At 38.3% G+C, this 22,641-nt stretch overlaps 1 protein-coding gene across 1 annotated transcript in view; it reads left to right on the forward strand.

The window, feature by feature from the left end:
- PLCL2 (phospholipase C like 2) overlaps positions 1-10,430 on the forward strand; it is a 101,856-nt gene extending 91,426 nt beyond the window's left edge. Inside the window, exons 5-6 of the mRNA XM_062569293.1 lie at positions 35-144; positions 8,457-10,430. Of these exons, the coding sequence (XP_062425277.1) occupies positions 35-144; positions 8,457-8,636 (290 nt within the window). The 3' untranslated portion in view covers positions 8,637-10,430. The remainder of the gene's footprint in view (positions 1-34; positions 145-8,456) is intronic.
- Positions 10,431-22,641: the final 12,211 nt, after the last annotated feature.

Consider the following 22,641-nt stretch of genomic DNA (forward strand, 5'->3'; position numbering starts at 1 on the left):
AAGAGATACTATATTCCTCTTTTACTCTCCACAGCAATGGAGTTTCATGAAAACCTGCACAATATAGGAGCAAGAGAAGGCTTAAAAGAAAGAAAACTGCAAAAATCAGTAGAAAGTTTTACGTGGAATATTACAATTTTAAAGGTAATGTTTTTTCCTTTGGTTAGCTATTATATTTTTCCATTCATAACTGACATTTTGATGTTGTTACTGGTCATTTTTATGTGTCATAGTTCAACTAAATTTCTTTACTTTTAAGATCATCGTAAGTTTAGTTTATATACCTTGAAAACAAAGCCAACTGTCAATGTACATTTTTTTGGTTTTTGTATCATTGGAAGGTGCATTTCATTTGGCTTTTATCGCTGACATTTTCTTTCTATAACCTTTTGACTTAAACAGCATCCACCGTAATCTTGAGTATATGGCTAAAACAATGAGTATTGATTTCTGTGAGGTTACAAGGGCTTGGAGGGAGCTATACCACTGTTTAAATGCTATTTTGTGATTTGAAAGGGAGCAAGACTATTAAGGTTGCATAAATAGGAAAAAAAGGAGACTGTTGCTGTTGTAGTCGATGATGAATGATAATTAATGATACATACGAGATATGTTAATATTCCAGACTGAAAGAATAGAGTATATTTGAGAGGAGATTCTCTCTGTGTTTTGTCAGGCGCACTTGCTTTTTTTTTGATGCAACATGAAGTGATATAGTATAGAAAAGCTTTCAGCTATAGACCTTCAGCAAACTGGAGTACAGAATGGTTTTTAGATCTGTCATTTATGGTCTTTCATCTCAGTAGAGTACATTAGTATTTTTAAAGTTAGCAAAATTGTCTTCCTTAATTTATCCCCTTGACAGTATCCTTCTAGCCCAAATTTTTCAAGTTTTGTGTTTGCATCTGCTAATGAGTTCTCTATCACTTAATCAGGTATTTCATCGCTATATTAAACTTTAAAATCTGTTTTAATTATAAAGATAACTTTTAGTTCTCTCTCACATTTTTAAAATTTTTATTTCTTTTAAGTATTGAAAATAAAATGACCTGTCACCTCTGCTTACAGTGGCCCACTATAGAAGAGCATTAATATAGAGATGTTCTTCCTGCTTTTCAAGTAACGTTGAACTGTTAAGCTCTTTGGTGTGTTACTTGGTGTTCCAGTTCTCCGTGTGTTAGACTACACAAATCCAATGCAGAAGAGAATCAAAAAGAGATTAAATTTGTTTCAGTGTGTACAGGTAATAAATTCTAAAAATGATTTTGCAAGTTCTGATTAAAGATAGAAGGATCAGGCTATCACTTTTCCTCTACTAGAGCAGAATTTCCTGAAAACAATATACAGAATGAGTCAAACACCAATTCCTATACTACTTAGGAGATAAAAGAGAACAGAGTCAGTTCGATGGGTCTGGGCAATTCCAAGGAAGTAAATTATTATCCATTCTTTAATTTTCTGTCAAAGGTATCAGATATCAATTTGGATAGTCAAATCTATTTTAATGCTGCCTGTAACAGCACTAACTTAGCTTTCATCTCTTCTTTCCATTCAGAGCATGTGGGTTGGTGAAGGGGAAGGTTTGCGGTTGATGAGCAACTGAAATGTGGAATCATGATTTCTGCATAAACTGTGAATCAGAGAACCCACATGGTAGATCTGATTCCTTGGAGCACTGAAGAGTTTTGTACATATCCTTACAAATAGTATGATTAAGAAGTTAGAAGACATTTTTGAATAGATTAATGGAAAAATCTCTTCAACATCGGCTTTTTTTTTTCTTTATTTTTTTAACTTCCAAATTTTCTTTCCACCCGTTGCAGGAAGGTACAATTTGTTCCATGGTTGTTATCTTACCAAAAAAACCCAGATACCTAGTCAGCCTGTTGTCCAAACTGTAATAGGAAGTGTTACTACAGCAAGTTCACATATGTAGTTACATCTTTAAGGTTCTTTACAAATATTACATTTGACCTAGGCATTTATTGTTATTTGCATTTAGATGTATAGCAAGTGAGAAGCCATATGAGGCTCTTAATTATAGAATTTAACTGGTTTCAGAAACTTCAAACTTCAAAAATAAGTAACCCTAGTGCTCTTGCTATAGTACTTTCAAATGGGTCATTCAAAAGGGTGATCTATAAAAGAAGCTTCAGAAGTAAATCCAACTGTAAATGGAAAAAAATAAAAATAACAAGGGAAGTGAGGGAAGTACCTAAAGACTTGAATACAAAATCTGTGCCATTTTTTTTCTTGTAGATACAGATTACTGAATATGAAAACAAAATTAAACTTATTCAGAATAAGCTGAGGCATGTTTTCTTCTATTTAGAGAATATTTTGAACCCAGAAAAAAGGAGTTAGCAAGGAATAGCTAAATTCACATATTTTATGTGGAAATTTTGGTGGTATTGTTGACCAAGTGTATGAAATAGTTCTGTTCAGCTATCAAGCTATTGAAATATTGTGGATCTTAGTAACGAGAATGTAAAATTACTAAATGTATCATTTAGTTAATTGTCCGGGAAGTCCATAGTATTGGTGACCATAGAGAACTCATCAATTGTTAACCCAATGCATCCTGAAAACTGTATTAGATTATTAAATTTTTTTAGTCCTAATTTAAAGATATCAAGGATAACTTCAAAAGCGTATTTTGTTTATCATCTTCGTAGCCCTTAGAATGGATGCAAATGATTTAGAGCAAGACAGGCTTTATTATTCTGCTGTTTTTATTTTGTTTTAATATTTTTTAACTTCGAAATGGTAAGTCTTATTTTCCATGGTTTTATAGAAATACTATATGGGAATTCCTATCTGGAGGAAAAATCCTGCAGTCATAGTTTCAATCTGTTATTACCTTTTTTTTCCATTTCAATTTTTCCAGCTCTCTGAAAAGTATATGAGGAATGGAAAGTAAAAGCCCATGTTCTTTTAGTGTAAAAGTTGAGGAGGACATGAAAAGCTATGTCACCTTAGGAATTTCTTTTATTCAGTTGTATTCCTTGCCTGTTCCAAATTAATTTCCCTCTTGAGTAGCGCAATAAGCAGACTTTGTTCTGTAGCCCCAAATTTTACTATTCAACAAGCAAGACAACTGAGCAGCAAACATGCTCAAGGACCATGCTTAGATGGGTTTAACTTTGTACTATTTTTGTAATTAGGAATAATATTTTACATGATCTTTTTGCTATAGTTTAGGAATTGCTGTGTAACTCTGAACATTACCACATCATTCTGCATGAGCACCAGCCTCAGCTCCCTCACAGAGGAATTGTAGAATGCTCATGTGGTGTGGCTGATGTATTTTCCAAACCAATTAAATTGCATTTCACCCTCAAGGTACACATTGATTTTTTTTTTTAATTTGGACATTTGGGTTAGAGCTGATGCAATGGGAAGTTTGATAAAATAGAAAAATTGACAGCTTAATTCTAGAGGAATAGTTGTTAGAACTATTTAATATTTAATGTTTATTAAAATATGTATGTATATGTGGTATGTATGTGTATTAGTATTCTGCATGATTTTATCCTTCCTAACCTGTAGCCATATGGTCAAATATAGCATTAATATGTCTGAATTCAGCTATTCTAAACATGTAGAGAGAGTTTGATATAAGTACTTTGAATGGTCTTCTAAATGGTGCATTGTGTGCGTAGGAAGATAAGACTCCTAATTCAAGCATTTGTTAGGAGCATAATTTCAGCTATGACTTGTTAGACATTAAGATGTGTATTAGACAACATGAATTACTTTTTACGCTATAGACATCCCAAACCGTGCAATTCTTTGCATCTGTTATCTGTAGTGACAGTGGTCATGCATCTGCAGTATCATTACACACGTATTTATAGTTAGAACATTCAAGATACTTACCAAGATGCAACTTCTTAAATACATTTTTTGAAAAATCATGTAAATGTTATGGACCAAATCTACAAGTAGATTAAGACAGCACTGCATTATGTGCCTTCATAAAACCCCTGGTAGCTTCTGCTTGGTCCTGTAGGTACTTATAAGATCTCCCATATCCCAGTTTAATTTGAATATATAAACCTAGTGGTGTCCTGATGTTGCCAGAGTGGATGGGATTTTGGCTTCTAATTAAACTGAGTTTTAGAAATTAAGAAGTTAAGTCCTTTATGACTGATTCTGTAAATAGGCTCAGAGCAAGTCAGCTGGGCAAGGAGCACTGCAGTTTGCCCCATTGTACCCAGTAGCCCATTGTTTAGAGAAATGTTTCCAGAAAGGGGTAATACTGGATTCTTACTTTCCTTGATATGAGCTTTGGGCTCCCAGAAACAGAGAAAAGGCCCAGTCACTAGTGACAGAGTTTCCTGGGAGTTTTTTGGGGGCTTGCTCATGCAGTTATTTCAGAAGTCAACTGTACGGTTTTACTTCAACATTTACACTCTCCCTGGAAAACCTGTAACCAAAAATCAAGAGTGAGTATGTATCAGAAGGAAAGGTACCTGTAATGAGAGATTTTAGTTTGTTGCTATGTCAGATCAGCTCTCACATGATACCTTGTTTCATGGACTTGCGAACTGATAGGAGCCATTTTGGTTTTGTTTTTAATTATACCTTTCAGGATATAAAAATGCTGCCTCTTAGCTTAAAGCTTCAAAGTAAAATGTGGCTTTCCTTGTTGATTAAAAAAAAAATCTCAAAAAACAGAGTAACTGAAGCAACTAATATGAGAACAGAAATGCATGAAAGATATTGAATTGGACTTCCACATTAATCCACATCCTTTTGGGGTTATGCTTTTGAAAAGCTTATGAATGAATATCAGTTTTGTTCTTTGATGTTCTTTATAGTCTTTGCCACATCTGCCTACAAAATATTTTGGTACATTTAGTTCATTTTGTGAAAGATATAAACATCAATATGCAAAATAGGTGTTAATGTTATACAGTACTCAATTCTGTAACCTTTTCCATTAGTGAATTTTAAGTATTGTGAAATAAAGGTAGCAGGGATTGCAGTGTGCTGCCGTGAGGACAGCGCTGTCAGTGCTGTTCAGTTGTGATAAGCAAAGTCTGCGTTGTTCCCACTCCCACATGTTCTTTGTCACAAACTGCCTGTTATCCACCAGACATGGGAGGAAATTCTCGTTTTGTGACGTATTTTCCAGAGGGCACTCAATTTGAAGAATTAAATTTGTTTATATTTTGACTTACCTGGAAAGGTGAAAGGCTGACAAAACTGGCCCTACCATATGGCCAGAAAAACTATATGGATTTGGTTTTGCAGCTGCTGCAAACTCAAGGATTGAGTCATCTCTATGGGCCAGCTTGCTTTTGGTCTAGCTGAGAGCTGCTTTGTTTCTTGGAATGTAATTTTTCTTGTACTTCTGTATGATGAATCTGCTTGACTAGAATTTGAGCCATTGGCAGGTTCGTTGTATTGGCTTTACAATACAGAATTTCAGAGTGAGTAATGGCCATTTGGGGCTGGAAAGAAGGTGAAAAGCCTTCTTCTCAGAAGAAGCTCATGGAGTTGAGAGATTCCTGTGTTCCAGTTTGTAATCGACTGACTTTGATTCAAAAAGAAAGTTAATAGTAAACACCTACTGCTAAAATCACTATTCCACAAAGCTACTAAATGCTTAGGGTATGAAGAATTGAAACTAAATCTTGAGAGCCCTTGGGCAAGGGACATCTGATCTATAACCAGAAAGGTCTTTGAGTTCTTACAATGGAGGGTTTAGAGCAATCTTTTTCACATCTGGATCACTTTTTAATAATTTCTGTCTTTCAGATGCTTGATATTACATTTTAACTCTGTTCACTATGTCTACAACTACACGCATTTTGAACTTCTTTTCTGATGTAAGGCTTCATGAAGGTACACCAACAGCTAGGAATGTTACATCAATTGCACAGATCTCTCACTTGAGCTAGTGCAATATTTGATAGCTGTGGTTGGCTCTTGTTTTCTTCTCTCTGGCTCAAGACACACCAGTGGGTATTGATAACACTGTTTCACAAATGTTTTTTTGAGTTGAGAGGTATTCGGAAATCAATTGTGTCATCCTAAGTTTTGGAGAAAAGAATCTAGTGGACACATACTCATCTTTTTATTTCACCCTAATCTAAACTTGATCCTACTTGTCCAACTTTTTCTCATCGGAACGTCTCTTATCCATAATACTCGAACTCCTTGCCCCAGACCTACTCCTGCCTATCCAGAGCATTTTCCCTGTGCATTCTGCAGTCTTCTTCCTATTGTGCTTTTATTTTCCTCTCTCACCAGCTCTTGGTCTCATCACCAAGTTGTCTCACTCTTTTTGAGTTATTAGTCCTTCTACCTGCCTACCGTTTTCAGTCCTCTTCCTACATTGTGTTTCTGTCCATGCTGGAGCTGTCAAGGGATGAAGAATGTTTGAGAATGAAATCCTGAGTGATTGTAATAATGGTGTGATTTTTGTTTATTAAAAGCTCACAGGTTTGATCCACAACTGTGGCTTCCTTAAGTCAATTGAATTGCACGTGGCTACCCAAAGTAGGAATGAAGGGAAGAGTGGAAGGATGTTTTAAAAAATTGTAACAGCATTTTCCTGTCTTTGTGCTGAGAACTGAATGAACCATATGGTTGGTTAAATAACAATATTAAACAGTAATAATAATAAAGTCTGACAGTGGCAAAAATTTTACATAGGAAATTTCAGCCTGAGTGGCTGAAGTTTGGCAAACATCTAAGCAACTTTGATTTTTCTTTAATGAGATGTTTTAGACAACCTTCTTAATGGCTTACTGTGACCAGCACTGTCTATAATGAACAATTTGATTAAAATTCCAAAACTATATTCTACTAATCCATGTAATATAGAACTTGAGTTAGAAACAGGTGCACACCTTGATATGACTCACTCAGTCTCCTGGAGCATTTTAAATTAGCTTTTAGTTGTTTGGTAATTTGAGAAAAGTTTATGTTTTTTTTTAAAAAAAAAGCTCCAGTTTTCTTTAGAAGATGAAAAATATTATTGAAGCTTGTGCTACAATTGGTGAGCTTCTAGTTTTTTTCCCCCGTAGTCAGAAAAAACAGTTCAGCAACTGTACTTTAGGGTAGGGGTTGGTGATTTGATTCCTTTGGAAAAAAATCCAATGTTTGTTTTCAATTTGTGTGTCTCAAACAAGTAGTTCTGCTCACTTCATAAGGCAGTATTTTTATTCTGAGTTGCTGAGGAAGTGAGACTGAAGTATCACAATGTGAGTGCACATGTTTTTTTGTCTGATTGATTGCCATTCTACCTCTTCTCTTTTATTTTTGAAATCTAAAGGTAAAGCTGGATTTCCACCTCATTTGACAGAGGAAGAGAGGCGTCACAGCTGTTATGTCTCTACAAGAAACATCATCTCTTTAAGGGAAAGGTCTAAATTTTAGGAGCTAAAATTTACCTGTGAAAAATGCAAAGACCCCAGTTAGAGGAAAAGATGCAGTCAGTGTTTATACCTTACTGGATTCCGTAAGAACGGAGAGTCTCAAAGGAGTCAAAGCCCAGCATCTGAGCTTTCTTGACTCTTCCCCTCCCCATCAGTTGGGAATGGCAGTGTTTAAGATATGCTATATTTGAAGCATCTTCTGTTTTTCTGTAATCCACAAAGTAATTTTCCTTTGAGAGTACAGACAATACAATCACTTTTGCCCTTGCAGCCTTTCTGCAAGTGTTTGTGAGCTTTTCTATGTTAGCTGGTAAGACATGCACACTCCCCACATGTTACAGGCTTGTTCATTCCCTGGGCCACTGCGTATGGGCAGGTAGGCGGTTAATGACTGCAGTAAAGGTAGTCCTCAGACTGCTAATGAAAGTTTTTGCTGTTAGAGGGCTTTAATCGATAGGAAGAGATGGAACTGCTAATAATGCAGTACAGAGACAAATCACCTACTCTGGAACAGTGTGGCTTTACTTAACACTTAATTACTGTAAAGAGTAAGTTTGTAAGTGACGAGAGGTGTTTCAGAACTACAAGCAATCCTTGAAGTCCTTGTCATCCCTACCCTTTGTATATGTTGCTTCCTGGCCTTTTCATATTTCATGTTGTGACAATTCTTTCCCATGCTACTATTGAATGAATCAAATTGCTAGGAAAAAAACTTAAAGAACAAAAAAAAAAAAAAAAAAACCTCAAAACAGAGTCTAACGGCTCCCTTAAGGATAAAAATTAGCCTTCACAAATTTCTCCATGCATAAACATATGTAGTCACTGTGGGTTAAAATTACAGCACAGATTTCTTGTTGAAAGTTATTGGGTAGAAATAATCCCTCTTTATTTGTTTGTCTAAACAGTTGGCTCCAGGATAAGCAAGGACTTTGGTTCCTATTAACTAAAAGTAATCCAGTTTTGCTTTTTTTGAGCAGAACACCTGTACCATTAGTCTGAAACAAGCAAAAGGAAGAAGATAAAAAAAGAGAGAATCTCATTGTGTTCTGTTTTATTTTCTTACAGGGACAAGCTGATCTTCTCAAATATGCTAAAAATGAAGCATTGGAGAACCTAAAACAAATCCATTATGCCACTCTTTCATGTGGACTCAATAAGCCGGGCACTGAAAATGCAGAAATCTCAAAGCCCCGTCGAAGCCTTGAGGTCATTCCTGAAAAAGCAGGTGATGAAAATGGAGAATGAGAGATTGCTGTTCTCATTATTATGGAGTTTATAACTCTGTGACCAATTGTAGCTGCACAGGACATTTGCTTTGCACTTACTGTTGGAAAATTTTGGGAATTTTTAAAGCACAACTGGAGAAGCTAATTACAATCTATTGAAACTGTGAATGTATGTAGCAATTCTGCTTGTGAAGGCATTGTGTAACATGGAAATTACGTTATTGGCCAAAACATAGTATATATGTAAAAGATACTGTAATTCAGTAATAGCGTGCTGAAAAGTTCATTGTAATGCCATGAGTAAATGAACATCTTGTTGATGATCTATATCTAGAGGGAAATCAGTTCACAGAATTTGACAAAATACCTTGATTTTCAAAGTAATTAGATGTGCAGTTCCTTTGTTTCTACATGCAATTCAGGAATTGTGCTAGTGAGGTGTATTATTTACACGTAACTTTGGAAAATCAGGTCCAAAAAGTAGAATCGACATGTTTAACCCCGTATGTAATTCAGCCGCTCAGATTTGGTTTGAAGTGGTATTGATTTTGTTGTCGAGCCATAAATTAAAATGAGAATGTAATTAGACAGTGATCACTGATTTCAGTGCACTATAGGAGAGCCATTATGTAAAAGGAAAATGTGCAATCACTCTGGTAGCCTATGTCAGAAGAAGATACATACCTGTTTTGCCTAAGATCTTCTGCAAATGTGTGTAGATAATGTGACCAAACTGCAAGCAAAATGTTGTAAATAGTTTTTCATTTTGTGAAGTGCTCACATTAGAAAAAGTTTTATGAGATTGCTCCCAGACAAGTAAAAAGTAAAGCTTTTAACTAAATTTTAACTTTTTTATTTTTCAAGTATTTTCTTCTCTACGGAATAGATGATATCTCAATAAGCAGATTTGTCCAAAAAAAAAAAAAAAAAAAAAAAGGCTATTCTGGTTCTGTTTGTTTTTGTTTTCTGACAACATTAGATAATGGTATCGTAGCTAATATGCTCGTCGTAAAAATGACTATACCAACCTAAAGTGTTCTCTTACTGTTTCTGAATTAACAATGAAATGGACTATATCATTACACAAGCTAATAAATTTGAAGAAAAACAAACAAAATCATACAGAGATCAAAATGCAGTTTTTGTTCAGCTGTGGGAAAAGAGGGAGATGATGATGTCTGTTTGTCTGTTGAAAAGCATTGTTTTACTTAGAGTTCTTCAAGACATGCATTGTTTTTTTTTTCTTTTACTGATTGAAGACCTTTTTTCTGCATTCAGATTATGTATATAAAGTCCTGTAAAAGTGAACAGAACTCTACCGAAGAACATCAATATACTTGTGTTTAGTTTGAATTGATAGAGACGTAAATATCTTCTAGTCCTTATAAAATTAAAGAAAAAAAAAGATGAAAACAGTTTGCATGCCAAATGTCACAATTGAACCTGCATTTTTTAATGTCAAACTGAATGGGTTGTAACTGCTTTTAAGCAGTTTAGGAGGTGCTAAGTGCTTTTAGAGTCCAATGACAGATCATACACCTCAATATTGTGATTCTACCAGGGAAAGCTTCTGCTGTGTGTCATACAAAATTAAGCATTTAAGCTGTGGTAAACACCTAAAACCATTGCTTTTTGAACAGTCTACTCTATGTTGTCAGCTGGGAGTTTTCTGATTCCCCATGAAGTTGTGGGAACCAGTGTTGTATTGACTGTTACTAACCGTGCTCATAGCTAGTATAAAATTAGTCTTCCAGGATCAAATGCATCCCTCAGTTGTCTGCAGGAAATTTATTGATGTTACATCAAGATTCAGCTGGGCCATAAATTTGCAAGGAAAATTTCACTTTTCTGGAAAATCCCAAACCTAGGCAGCTAGAATTTTACCATCTTTTTGTCTAAATGGAAAGGTGTAGACTTTGGAAAAATTTCAGTATAATTAGCATTATACCTCAAACAGGCCTAAAAGCCAGTAAAGCTCTATTGGTAGTACTAGCCCATCAGTGTTTGTGGCATCTACAGAATGACATAGTTTATATCACAAATGAAGCACTTCCATAGAGTCTGTTCTCTTAACCAGCTTATCAAAATTAATAGATTAGGCATTCTTATTTATGTATTTCTATTTATCACATTACCTTCTTCAAAGAGATCAGGGTGCGTTGAAAGGATTAAACACTAGTTTAGTGCTTTATTCTTTCTTTAAGGCAAAAAAAAATGAGTACCATGCATGCTAGGGTTGACATTTTATATGTTCAACTCAACAGTATATGTAACTCTGTTTGCTCTTTGTCTGTTCTATTGTGTTTAAAAGGAAGTTAATACTTTTTTGAGTAATGTCCTTAGGTCGTATCTGCTTTAAAAAAAGTTAAAAATATATACATTTAACAAAGTGACTATTAAAGTACTTTTGGATTCTAATGTAATGCTGATCCCTTAGAATGGAAATCACTTTCATGCATTATTCATACCTAGTCCAAATCTATATGTGCCATAAAGCCTTAAAATGAACTCAGTCAAGCAGATACTTTGAAAGATGATATACAGCTAAAAACCCTTTAGGACATGTATCTATTGTATGTTAAAAGAATGCACTATAAAAACATGCAAGCAAAGTACCAGATTCTGTTCTTAACTGAGTAATGATAACTTCAAAACCAAATTTATTAGCGTATTTTTCTTAGTTGTACTTTTTTAAAGAGTTCTTTGCGTCCATAGTACCATTTATTTTTAATGATAGTCCATTTTTTGATAGTGGGTTTTTTTTTGAGGTTACATAGAAGAGCAAACACCCAAGATCTGGTGAAATATTCCAAATAAAATTAATCACAGGTTGACTTTGCAGTTCTGTTTGCCTTCGTTTTTCTAAAATGTGCTGTAATACATTTGAACTGTTTGCACAGTTTTGAACAAAATGCAAATGACTGTTTATCAGGCTATCTTTTCTGCTTTGGTTTAGCTCCATTAAGGAGTGAGTATGGTATGTACGGAGACATCAAGTCCACATCTTGCTCATTTTAAAAGAAAATACTAATTGAAATAGGAAAAATGCACATAGAGATTATTAACTGTGTAGAGACTATCACTGTTTGTTTTTTTTTTTTTTTTTGAACAGCAGTTCACAGTTTTGAACAGCTGTTGCTGCAGCAGTGAGTATTAGGTGAGTGCCTCACCGCATAGACGTGGTGAAAGATGCTCTTATGAGTCAGACCTTTTTGCAGCTACTTCTTACATGACATGAGTATTTTTATAAAGCTCCATGGCTGGTTACCGTATTTGTTTTTTTCTGTTCAGAAGTTTAAGCACTAGAAGGAGATGATTCAGAGTTACCAGTGTAAAAAATGGAAGTGAAATCCAATAAAAATTATATCTCTGGTCTACTAATCAAATGAACTAATCTGAATTCTCCATTCAGAAATTTCCCATCCATTTGTATTATTTACTACTTTTCTATTGCATGAATGTTACTTTATCAGTAATACTGATTTCTTCTTGTATTATGTATTGTTTGCTGCGCAGGTCAAGTAAATTCCTCAAGGTCCTATACACAGTGTAATAGTTTATCAGTATGCCTTAGCCTAACTAGTTTTAAACATGTGTCAATTAAAGGTTCAAAATGAATATACAGAGCAATATTCGCAAAAAGGGCACTAGTGTAGCCATATTCATGGCACAACATACACATACATTAGCATGTGTCTCCATGAAATCGTCTTGGCCACTATATAGTTTGTTGTGCTTTGAGTTGCTCTTGGAGGTTGACCTGCAGGCCGTGGACTTTTATTGCCTAGAGCAAAATTCTGTAACTGATGCTCACTAGTGTGCTTCTTTTGACTTGACTGGGTGTAGGACTCTACCACTTTATCTTATTCACATCCACTCACACTGACCAATTACATTTTCTAAATGATTAGACTTAATCTTTTAATTAAACTTAATAATTTTGTTTAAAAACTAATAAATTTGTAAGTGTCCTATGACAGTATCTAGTCTCCTATAAATGACAGAAAAAAAGAAAACCCTCTGCAATTCTTACAAATACCCAATTATTTTTTCCTCTCAGTATTTGAGAGCAGCTGTGGGACAGTTCAGTTTGATAATTTTCCAAACTAACCTGCTTAGTTTGCTTTATTTATTACAACTTCTTTATTCTCAATAAGAAAACTCTTTGAGGTTTTCTGGTTATTTCTGTTTTGGGACACTATTGAACTTCCCTTTCTGACCCCTCACTCTCTGTTCTCTGGGTGGCTGTGGAAAGAAAGGGTAGCAAAAACCAGCAAAGCGGAAAGATTAGAAATGGGACTTAGTGAAGAGCGACAGCAGGCCCTCGTAGGCAGAGGGGAGCGTCCATTGGATCAGGCTGAGCTAGAAGAGCAATTTGAGGCAGCAGTGGTGAGCAGGGGGGAGGCAGGAGTGGATGTTGTACAAAAAAAGTAGAGAATTGTAGCCCAGGATTACGGACAACAACACCTTAGCCTGGTGCCGGTGCCATCCTGTAGGATCTCTAATGCTTCTCCAGTGGCTCTGGAAACCTTACTGCTGCCTTGTGGCAAAAGTGTATGACTTCTTTCCCTGATACTATCTGTTGTGGCAAAGAGGGCAGCAGTCCTGGAAGCCTGGCCGGCTGCTAATTATGAACTCTTACTTCAGCTTTCCTTGCACAGCTGCATATCCTACTTTGACATACATTCTCATGCTTCTTCAGCTCCCTAGCACGTAGAAGTTGAGAGAGAAGCGCGGAAACTGATGTATGTGTGTTGTAAGGAAAGGAGTGTTTAAGAGGTGGCGTGGGAAGGTACTATGAAAGGAGGCAGCTTGAGCTGGAGTGGGAGAAATGCAACCACATAAAGATTCAGCTGTCATAAACCGCTCGTGTTTTGTCAAGAGCAATGCCGTCTCAGTAAGCCATCTGTAGTTCACAGGGGAGCTTTCTGAGTGAGCTTATGTGTTGCATTGGTTATCTGTTTCTCATGGAGATAAATATGGAGAAGCAGAGGCCTTCTCCATTGGGCACCATGTCACCTCCATGTCACAGCATTTAACTGTGAGTTAGGAGCCACTTGGGGAGAAGGAAAACATCATGGCCGGGAAACAGAGCTTGGGAGCTCAAAGGCCTGCATCTTGTTCTCTGTCCCTCGGTTTCCTCCATCTACAGATTATTGAAAATGATACCTAATACATGTTGAAGAAACAGAAGAAACATACTGTGTAACAGGAAACAAGAATAACCCTCACACTAGCCTCCTAGGAATGAAATAAACTGACATACAAATTGAATGTCTTTAGAAGGCAGCATTTTTTTATATTTGAGTATCATGTGCATTAGGTTTCACTGGAGACTGTTTTACAAAGTATGTTGATGCCTAAATAGTTTTTCAGAGGCATGTATTCAGCAGTTATGCTCAAAGGTGTTACTAATTAGTGAAGAGGGTTTTGAAATATAAATCATGTCAGTTAATTACAATCTAAGCATGTATGTTTGGGAACCCAAGCAGGGATGAAGGAGCTAATTTTTTTTACTGCCTGGTAAGAGAGTAAAAGAAGACTTTGTTACCATCTTATAATATGGGTTTTATGCTGTAGCTCACAGCAGAACCACTTTAGACATTATTTTATTGATGAAAAAGATCTTAGAGCCATTCAGTGCTAGATCTCAATCCCTGCCCCTAATTCCAGAGTTGGTGATGTCTGTGATTTTGATATATACCTAACCAATAATGATTAAATTTCTCAACTATGAAGAGGCAACAAAATCTTCCAGTCTTTTTATTTATATAACATGTGCCAGTCCTGATACTTGGACCTGAGAAATAAAGACAAAATTTCTCAGGATGAATAAGGATCACGTCTTACAGCAGAGCTGTGCCGTGGGTAGGAATCTTTAATTGTCCAGATGTCCAGGGAGCTTCCAGAAGAATAACATCTGTCCCGTCATTTCAACAAGCATCATGCCTTTGGCAGACACTGTTTAGCAAGCACGAACCAGCAATAATGTTTCCTGAAGATCCTACTGAATGTGGAGTATTTTGTGCTTACGTTTGTTTGTACGCTATTTTAAAGAACCATTTACTTCGTCTTGTTTCCATTCCTGTGCTGTTTCATTCTTTCTAATTTTAAGAGTAGTGTAATTATGACATAAATGAAAACTGATAAGCTCTAGCAGTGCTTCAGTGAAGCAGGCAGGATCAAAAAATGGAATGGAAAAAACAAATTTCCCATTCTTTTCTGATCCTTGATCCATGACCAGTACTCAGAAAGTTTATTAGCTTGGAGTTGTACTGATTTGCTGTCTGAACATTTAACCAGCACTCTTTCCAACTTAATTTTCACAACTAAGAGCTCACAAAGAGTAAGAGCCCAACTACGTGAAAAACACCAGTGACTTTAACATTGTAACGTAAGATTTTGGTGTGAAAGGTGGTTATTCAGATATGACCATAGCTTACTGTTATGCCAGGCTGCCCCGAGGTCAGTGTATCTGAGGAGACCTGCTACCTCGCAAAGTGGAGGTTGCAATAGTTACAAGTTTGGGACAGAACTGGGTAAAAGGAGCTGGGTATACTCAGTCCTAGAGGAGGGATCAGGTATTAAGCCCAGCTCCCTCCCACATGTCACAGGTTAGACTTCTCAGCTATGACAATTGGAGATAAAAAGTGTATTTTGTATTAGAGATAATTCTCTGTAAGTGCTGATGCATCACATGTGATGCACTCGTGATAGCATCTTCCCAGATTAATTCCAGCAAATGAAAAATGGTATTTTCTACCCACATAAAATCTCTGCCACAGCTCAAAGCCCAGAGGAAAACTGCTAACAACTGCAAGAACAGCATTCAAATGTGAAGAGAGCGTTTGAAGCTAATCAGAAGTATAACGACGTGCTTTGCCTATGGCAGGCACATTCCAAAGGGTGTTATGATCCAAGGAGTGAGACCCCGAAAAGGTGACGTGTGCTGGTACACGGTGGAGACCTCACAGAGCAAGCTGGAGAACTACGCGCTCTAGCATCTGATCTCGCTGCTTTCATAATCCACATAGAAAAGATATCCTCAGTCCAATTTCCAAGCAGTACTATATTTTTCACATATTTAGTTTCTTTAGCAGGTTCAAACTAGAAAGCCAGTTAATAAATAACAGTCATGAGTAATGTTGGAATTGTTGCAGCTTTTGCAAAATACCTAAGTATATAACACTACAATTGACGTCAATGAGATTTCCCCAAGTGCTGAACCTCTCTGAAAATCAGACCATAACACTTAAAAATCTGTATGTAGACTTCTCATTAGGAGAACCAGATCAAATTACTTTAACTGTGCTGCAAGGAATAGCATATAAAATGATGTAAGAATGACTGTATTTGATATTCAAATGTTGCTGTGCCTAGATTTTACTGAGCTGTGTCTTGCGTTCAGAAAAGATACGTAAATGCTGAAATCCTTTAATAAAATGAAGGTCTTCCTAATAAGACTGGCAAATATAGAAACACATAAAGCCAAATGCTTTTTTTTTTTTTTAATAGTAGTTAGCAGTCACTGCTACAGGATTTTGCTGAGGCTGAATTACTCAGCAAGCTCAAGAAGGATACTAGAGTCCTTGTAATTAACATAAATACTCAGAGTTACAGTGTATCACACTAAACATAGGATGATTAAGTCTCATTCTTCAGGGTTTAAATAATCTCTAACCTGTAATGACTGAGACAACTGTGAGCCATCTACTGAAAAAATTGGAACAAGTCAATGGCCAACACAAGCTGCTGGAGTAGATAGATGATGTGTTTAAAGTCATGTGATAAATCCTGTGTTCTTGAGTAATTTTGAAAATATTTCTATTATATCTTTAAGGCTCACGGCTCAAAGTGTGCATTATTGTGCTGGAAAAAAAAAGAGGGGGAAAAAAAAGAAACACCCAAACACAGCTCTGTGCTACACAGATTTCAGACCAGTTCCAGGTGGAACCACTTGATCATGCCAAGGTCTGCAAGCCCTGGCTATTAAATGTAATACAGAAAACAGGTTATATGCCAAAGCCATTCTCCCAGAGCCATAGCAGAGTATCTGTGAAATACCTGTCAACAAAAATGTCTGTAGCTTAGCCATGATGCTGATGGCCACTACACAAAGCTGGCGAACCCCTTCAGAAGGCAGAGGACAACAGTAATGAAAGGCACCCGATTAGGGGACATGCAGGCCTACTTTTAAAGTCTTCATTGAATTTATCAGCTGATATGATGATAATGATCAAAAAAACCTTTGAATCTCTCTTTCTTGCTTAAGCCTGTGATGTTGCTGCTATCTCACTGGCTGCCTGCGAGGGGAAGGGCTTTGCGTGCTGGGTGAAGGCACCAAGCACGGCTTCATTTACAAACCTTGGCAGACCCCTCTCCCAGGGGCTGGACTGTCAGTTCATATTCCCAGAGAAGCTCCCTCTCCTGCATCTCTCTCCACTGAGGCAGCCTGGGGCTGAGGACTAGGTGTGTGAAATGAGGGTAGGGGAGTCCCAAACAGCCTGAACGTGAAAGCACGCTGAAAGAGAAATTAGGGACCCAGTAGTGTTAGGGGAAAAGGGCCACAAAGAAACGCACCCGAGAAGCTTCTGCTTTTTCAGTGTGGTTCTGAGCCTTTGCTCTCGCTGGCAATGAGAATTCTCATTCTGCAACAAGGATTAGCAATAAGGACAAATTGCTTGGAATATCCTTAGTTAGGCTAGAAGTAAAAAAAAAAAATCACTTTTTAATAATCAGTATAGAAGAAAAGCAAGAGAAATTTGGAAATGAACAAAATCAAAAAGTTCTTGGAGTGATTCTACAGCGGTATAGTGAAAGCAATAGAAAGGGATGAGCTATTCTGATAGTCCATCTGCAGTGCAATATAGCCTGTTCACGCCTCATTTTTACAGCATGGATTTAACTATTTGTTTAAGGAAGGACAGTCTCTAAATGGAACTTTATCATAGCCAGAGTGCTCCAAGCCAAAATCAACAGCTACGTGCAGAGACAGTGTCATGATTAGACAGCAGCTTTGGCCTGGGTCGTTTCTAGTCATTTCAGGCTGAATATGGAGAAAAAAAATAAAACCTTTTCCAGTAATTGGTTCTGCTGCTGTACTTATCCCCAATTTTCTGACCTGTCAAGCCTCATTTCTCCTGTTATGTGGATTGACAGTCCTCTCAATAGTAATTCTCATTAAGGTTTGAAGGACACCGTGGCCTAGTTTTACTGGGGAAGCGCCGAACAAGGGCAACACAGCCTGCTATTACTTTGTCCACAGTGTCGTGTAACGCCAGCGATGATTTTGGGTTCCTGCTCGCACGCTGGCAATTTGCTAGACGGGACAATCAACAGAGCTGTAATTCATCAGCCACAGGCTTGCGGGTGAGAGACAGTAGCAAGGCGGCAAGTGTCCCAGGGTAAATAAGACTTGAGTCGAACAAAATGGGGGGATTTTGAGGGGCCAGCGGCTGTTTTTGTGTAGTTTGGTGCAGCCACATGGAAGAGCAGTTCACCGCAGATGAGGGAGGAAGAGGCTGGCTTGCCAAAGAGAGGAGGAACTTGCATGAAACTGGGTTGTGGAAGGGAGAGTTTTCTTTGTGCTTGTCCATACACATCTGAAATAATATCCTTCAGGGAAGTCTATTAATTCATTACCAGTTTGATATGAAAAAGGTTATGCTTCCACCAAGCCTTTTATCCTTTAATTAGATTTTTTCTGTTATTGATGCTCTCGTAATAAAGGTTATGTCTGAATGGAGTTTATACACTTACACGACCTTTAAAACTGCAAAGAAACACTGTGTGAAGTCATTGCATGCAAAAGCGCTATTAACTACGTGTCAGCATCCAATAAACTCCCTGCTCTTTTAATCCTTTTTTGTAAGATCTTCGAGTCTATCTGGTGTTCTGACATTTTATGGCATTTAAATGTCTCAGCAGTGGGACTTTGTTGTTCTCTTCATGCGCACAACTCTTTGGGGCCTGAAACAGCTCTAACGTTGCAGGAGGAGCGGAGATGACAAAGTGGGCTGAATTTCTCACGTAAGGCGCTGCAACCACCTAGCCTGTCAACAGGAGCCGAAGGCTCGGGCTTCTTCAACGGTTTCTAGCATCCAAGTCCATCTGCTGCTGGAAGGGCTCGTATGGAAAACAAGGTGGAATTCAAATTCAGCTGGCAGATCGAAAGAAAAGAAATACAAAACAGTAGTCTGGTATCTTAGAAGGAATATTACAACATACCGGGTGATGCATTGCAAAACTGCTCTCAAAAGCTTCAAACTGCCAGCTGGTTTCAGACACAACATTAGGGGCTGGTGAAATGAAACCTGACGCAAGTGGAAATAGTTTAAACAGCAGAGAAATGGAGCGTGCTTGTTTCGTTAACCATTTCCCCTGCTGTGCTTAAAATCCCGGCGCGACAGCAAGGGGTAGGTCGGTAAAACCAGCCGGCAGCGCGGCAGCTGCCCCCGCACGCAGTATGCCAGCAGCTCTCGAACCTGTGCGCAGCCGGGCACCCCAGTGCTTAATTCTTTCCCTTCTTGAGTCACAGCAGGCGCCACTGCGCTCCGCACCCGTGCAAGGGGTTTTCATTTGGTGCCGGCAGCAGCTGACACATCCCAGCTGTCTTCCACCTTTTGGGTGACCAACCACCACTGCCAACTTCCTCGAGCTCAGGTTCCCCCCACAGGGATACAGAGAGATTTGGAGACCACAGAGCAGGGAGATAGCAATGGAAAGCACAATAAATCCGGATTAATGCCAGTGACTGCTTTTTCTCCTGATTGGGTGCTCTCCTTGGCTTTCTTCTGTGCAGGGGGACACTGAAGCAGTGCACCGAGGACAAGGATGCTCAGTCTTGCTCCAGCAAGTATTGGGTAGAGAAAGCAGCCCTGGCAGAAGGAGCACCTCATATATAAACCTGTGCATGGGCATAACAACATCATACAGGTCTGAGCAGAGCCTGTGCCTGTATCTTGTACATATTAGGGTGCACCAGCGACATTTTGAGATGAAACGCAACATGTGCTTTTCATAGTCTCAGTGTCTAAGTCTGCTCATAGCAGCGTTGGCTGCACCCAGTGACCCATATCCAGGGTTTGTGCTGCAAGTGGCTCCACTCCTCATCCTGTCACCGAGACGGGAAAGCTGTGAAATCAAAGTGCTTTTTCTTGCAGAGAATGGCCAAGATGCAGTTAAGATACACAGTTTTATCCTTTTTCAAGTAGCATAAAGTTTGGACATGCCAAGTTTTAAGGGAAACAAAGCAGCTTCTCTCAATTGCTTTTCCTTCGGCTGAAAGTTGCTCCAAGCCATGGTTCACCTGAATAAGTTGATTTGCATGAAATATCAAGGTTATTTTAGGAAGAAATTTCAGGTGTTGTCCACAGGAAAAGTCATCATAATGATATGTGCTTGAAAGAGTGTGCAATGAGAAGTCCCAGTGCTTCGCACCCTAAGCCAAGTGAGACCATCTTCCAAAAGACAGAGAAGTGAGTATGAAGCTAGTAACTCATCCAAGAATTTATTAATTGCAGGCTCGAGATTACTTTTTTCACTGATGGAGGAAAGGAAGGAAAATTCTTGTACAGGGGATCTCTAGACTTCTGCCAGTTGGAAGATGTGCACACCTGGAGGAGAACAGAAATCAGCTTTTCTGAATTGTTTCCCTGAGGAAGCAAGTTGCAGGCACACGGAGAAGTGTTTGGTGCAAGGTGCCCTGCAGTCGGGAAGAGAAATGAAGTCTTGGCAGTGCTCAGAGACCCAGCTCAGGTGGGCTGATCACAGGGAACAGGGCTTGGAGATATTTTGAGAGAGAAATACACTTTTGCAGGCTTCACGCTGTTCTGTGTTCTGCAGCCCCAGCTGAGCACATGAATATGTGTCTGTGGGGCTGAGGATGTGTGTGCTGGTGAGCTGGGATCTGGCAGAAAGGCTCTGTGTACTTTAAGTATAGCTGTGTTACTCAGGGTGCACCGCAGACTATTTTTGGCCGCCCTGCAGCAGAAGCCTCTGGTGTCCTGAGCAATGGCTTGTCCCTGAGGATACTGCAGCAGAGCTTAAATATTGCTGCTACTAAAACTGACAAATCTCATGCACTGATTAGAAAGCACTCGACCCCAGGTGAGCAAATGTTAGCCCAGATGGATATCACCACTTTTTTTTAGGAAAAGCTACAGGTAGACCAGAATTTTCAAAGCAGAGTTGAACCACTGAAAATCTTTGAAAATGTCAGTCATGATACAAACAAACATCAAATGTTTTCCCTGGAGTACTTTGGTACTTTCCGCATATAAAACATTCTGGCTTTAGTAACTGACAACATTTTATACTCTCATTTTCCTACACATTTTGTATAAATATTAGTCTGTGGTCTGGGCTGAAGCTGTTTCTAATTCGGTCCCAGCTGTTTTGCCTGCCCCTATTTATAACACTCCTGCCTCCTTTCCTGAAAGTCACCAAGCAGCTCAACTGATGGTCTCAGCATTTACTGTTTATTCTGTACCTCTGCTGGAAACCAAAGGAAATATGAGCCATATGCATCTTGGCATAAAACATGCCCCTGTGCAGGCAAAAGAGAGTCTCAGCTACACTTCCCTGAAAAAAATCTGGCAAATATCCCATCAGCACATGAGAAAAAGAAGTGCTCGGAGATACAGATGAAAACTCATAAACTAGTCTGCCTGACACCAGTTATATATTTTCACCTAGTGTCTTCTAACTGAACACTCTTGACCTACAACATGTCTTTAAATCTACATCGCGTCCTTCCTAAGAGACACCAAATGAGGAAAATCAAACCCTTTCTGTAGGTTACCTTTTTTTCAAAGGCTAATTTTTCTCATAGTAAAACTTCCATTTTTTTCCTAATTTGAATTTGTCTAGCTTGAGCAAGACTCATTGACCAGATTACTTTTTCCACTCTTGTTGGAAATCTTCCTTGAGATCTAATCACGCTGAAACGTAGCTTACGTTAGGTACCAATCTGAAGCACCTCCCTGAAGTGCACTGTCAGGACCTCGGGTCACTCTTTCCCCTTCCCTCCTGATTTCTCTACACAAGTTCTGGTGTTCACACCGTGCAAACACGGGCAGCACTCCAGGAACGATGCAGATACGGTTCCCGTCGGTGACACATCACGTGCTCTCATTGCTAGTCTCACATTGCAGTCAGAATTTCTTTCTTCCTATTTGTTCGATGCTGTCACACAGCTGACCGATGCAAGTCCCTTGCTACAAATGACTTCACTTTTTTCTGATTTACACCCCGATAATGTGTGTCCTCTGCAAATTTTATCCTTCCTTATTTTAGGATCAATATAAAGAAATTGAAAGCAGTAACCAGGCCTACATGGCATCGCACTAGAAGCTTTGCTTCAAGGTGATAACTTCCCATTCAAAATTAATGTGGTATTAGTATCGTTACACTGATTTCAGGTGGTTTTAATTATTTTAAATTCAAGATATTATGCCTGACAGAATATCAGCACAATAGTATCACCTAGCAAATTATAATCTCATCAAATAAGAACTTAAACTTACTTGACCTATTGATTAGTAAAAATCATTTTCATTGAAAATTTTCACATCATCAACTTTTGATTTCTTTCTCCCTTCCCCTACCAAATTTTGACCAGTGTAAATAGTTTGTTATGATCTGTTTTCCAGGACTGCAGAGATTTTGCAGTCACTGGCTTTACGCTGTTGGAGGACTGTTGCCTCTCTAGCTTTTTGGCCCCAGTTACTTTCTCAGTATATCACACTTAATGAGAATTAAAGGTTCAGAAGATTTATGGCAAACTCTTTTAACACTTTTCCCTGAACTAAGAGATTCAAATCCATTCTTTTCACTTTAGGATACCTTCTACTTCAGCTGTAAGTGCTTGGTTGAGGTGATGCTGGGCAGCTCTAAAGCAGGGACAAACCACCCGGCGGGCGGTAGGAGCAGACGCTGTTTTCAGGCTGAGCTGTGGGTTTCTGACCAGACCCAGAGCAGCAATTGCTGTGTGTTTCTGGATGTCACGTGGCTGCTGATGCACC

The sequence above is a fragment of the Rhea pennata genome, chromosome 2 (genome assembly GCF_028389875.1).
Source record: "Rhea pennata isolate bPtePen1 chromosome 2, bPtePen1.pri, whole genome shotgun sequence".
Classification (NCBI taxonomy): Eukaryota; Metazoa; Chordata; class Aves; order Rheiformes; family Rheidae; genus Rhea; species Rhea pennata.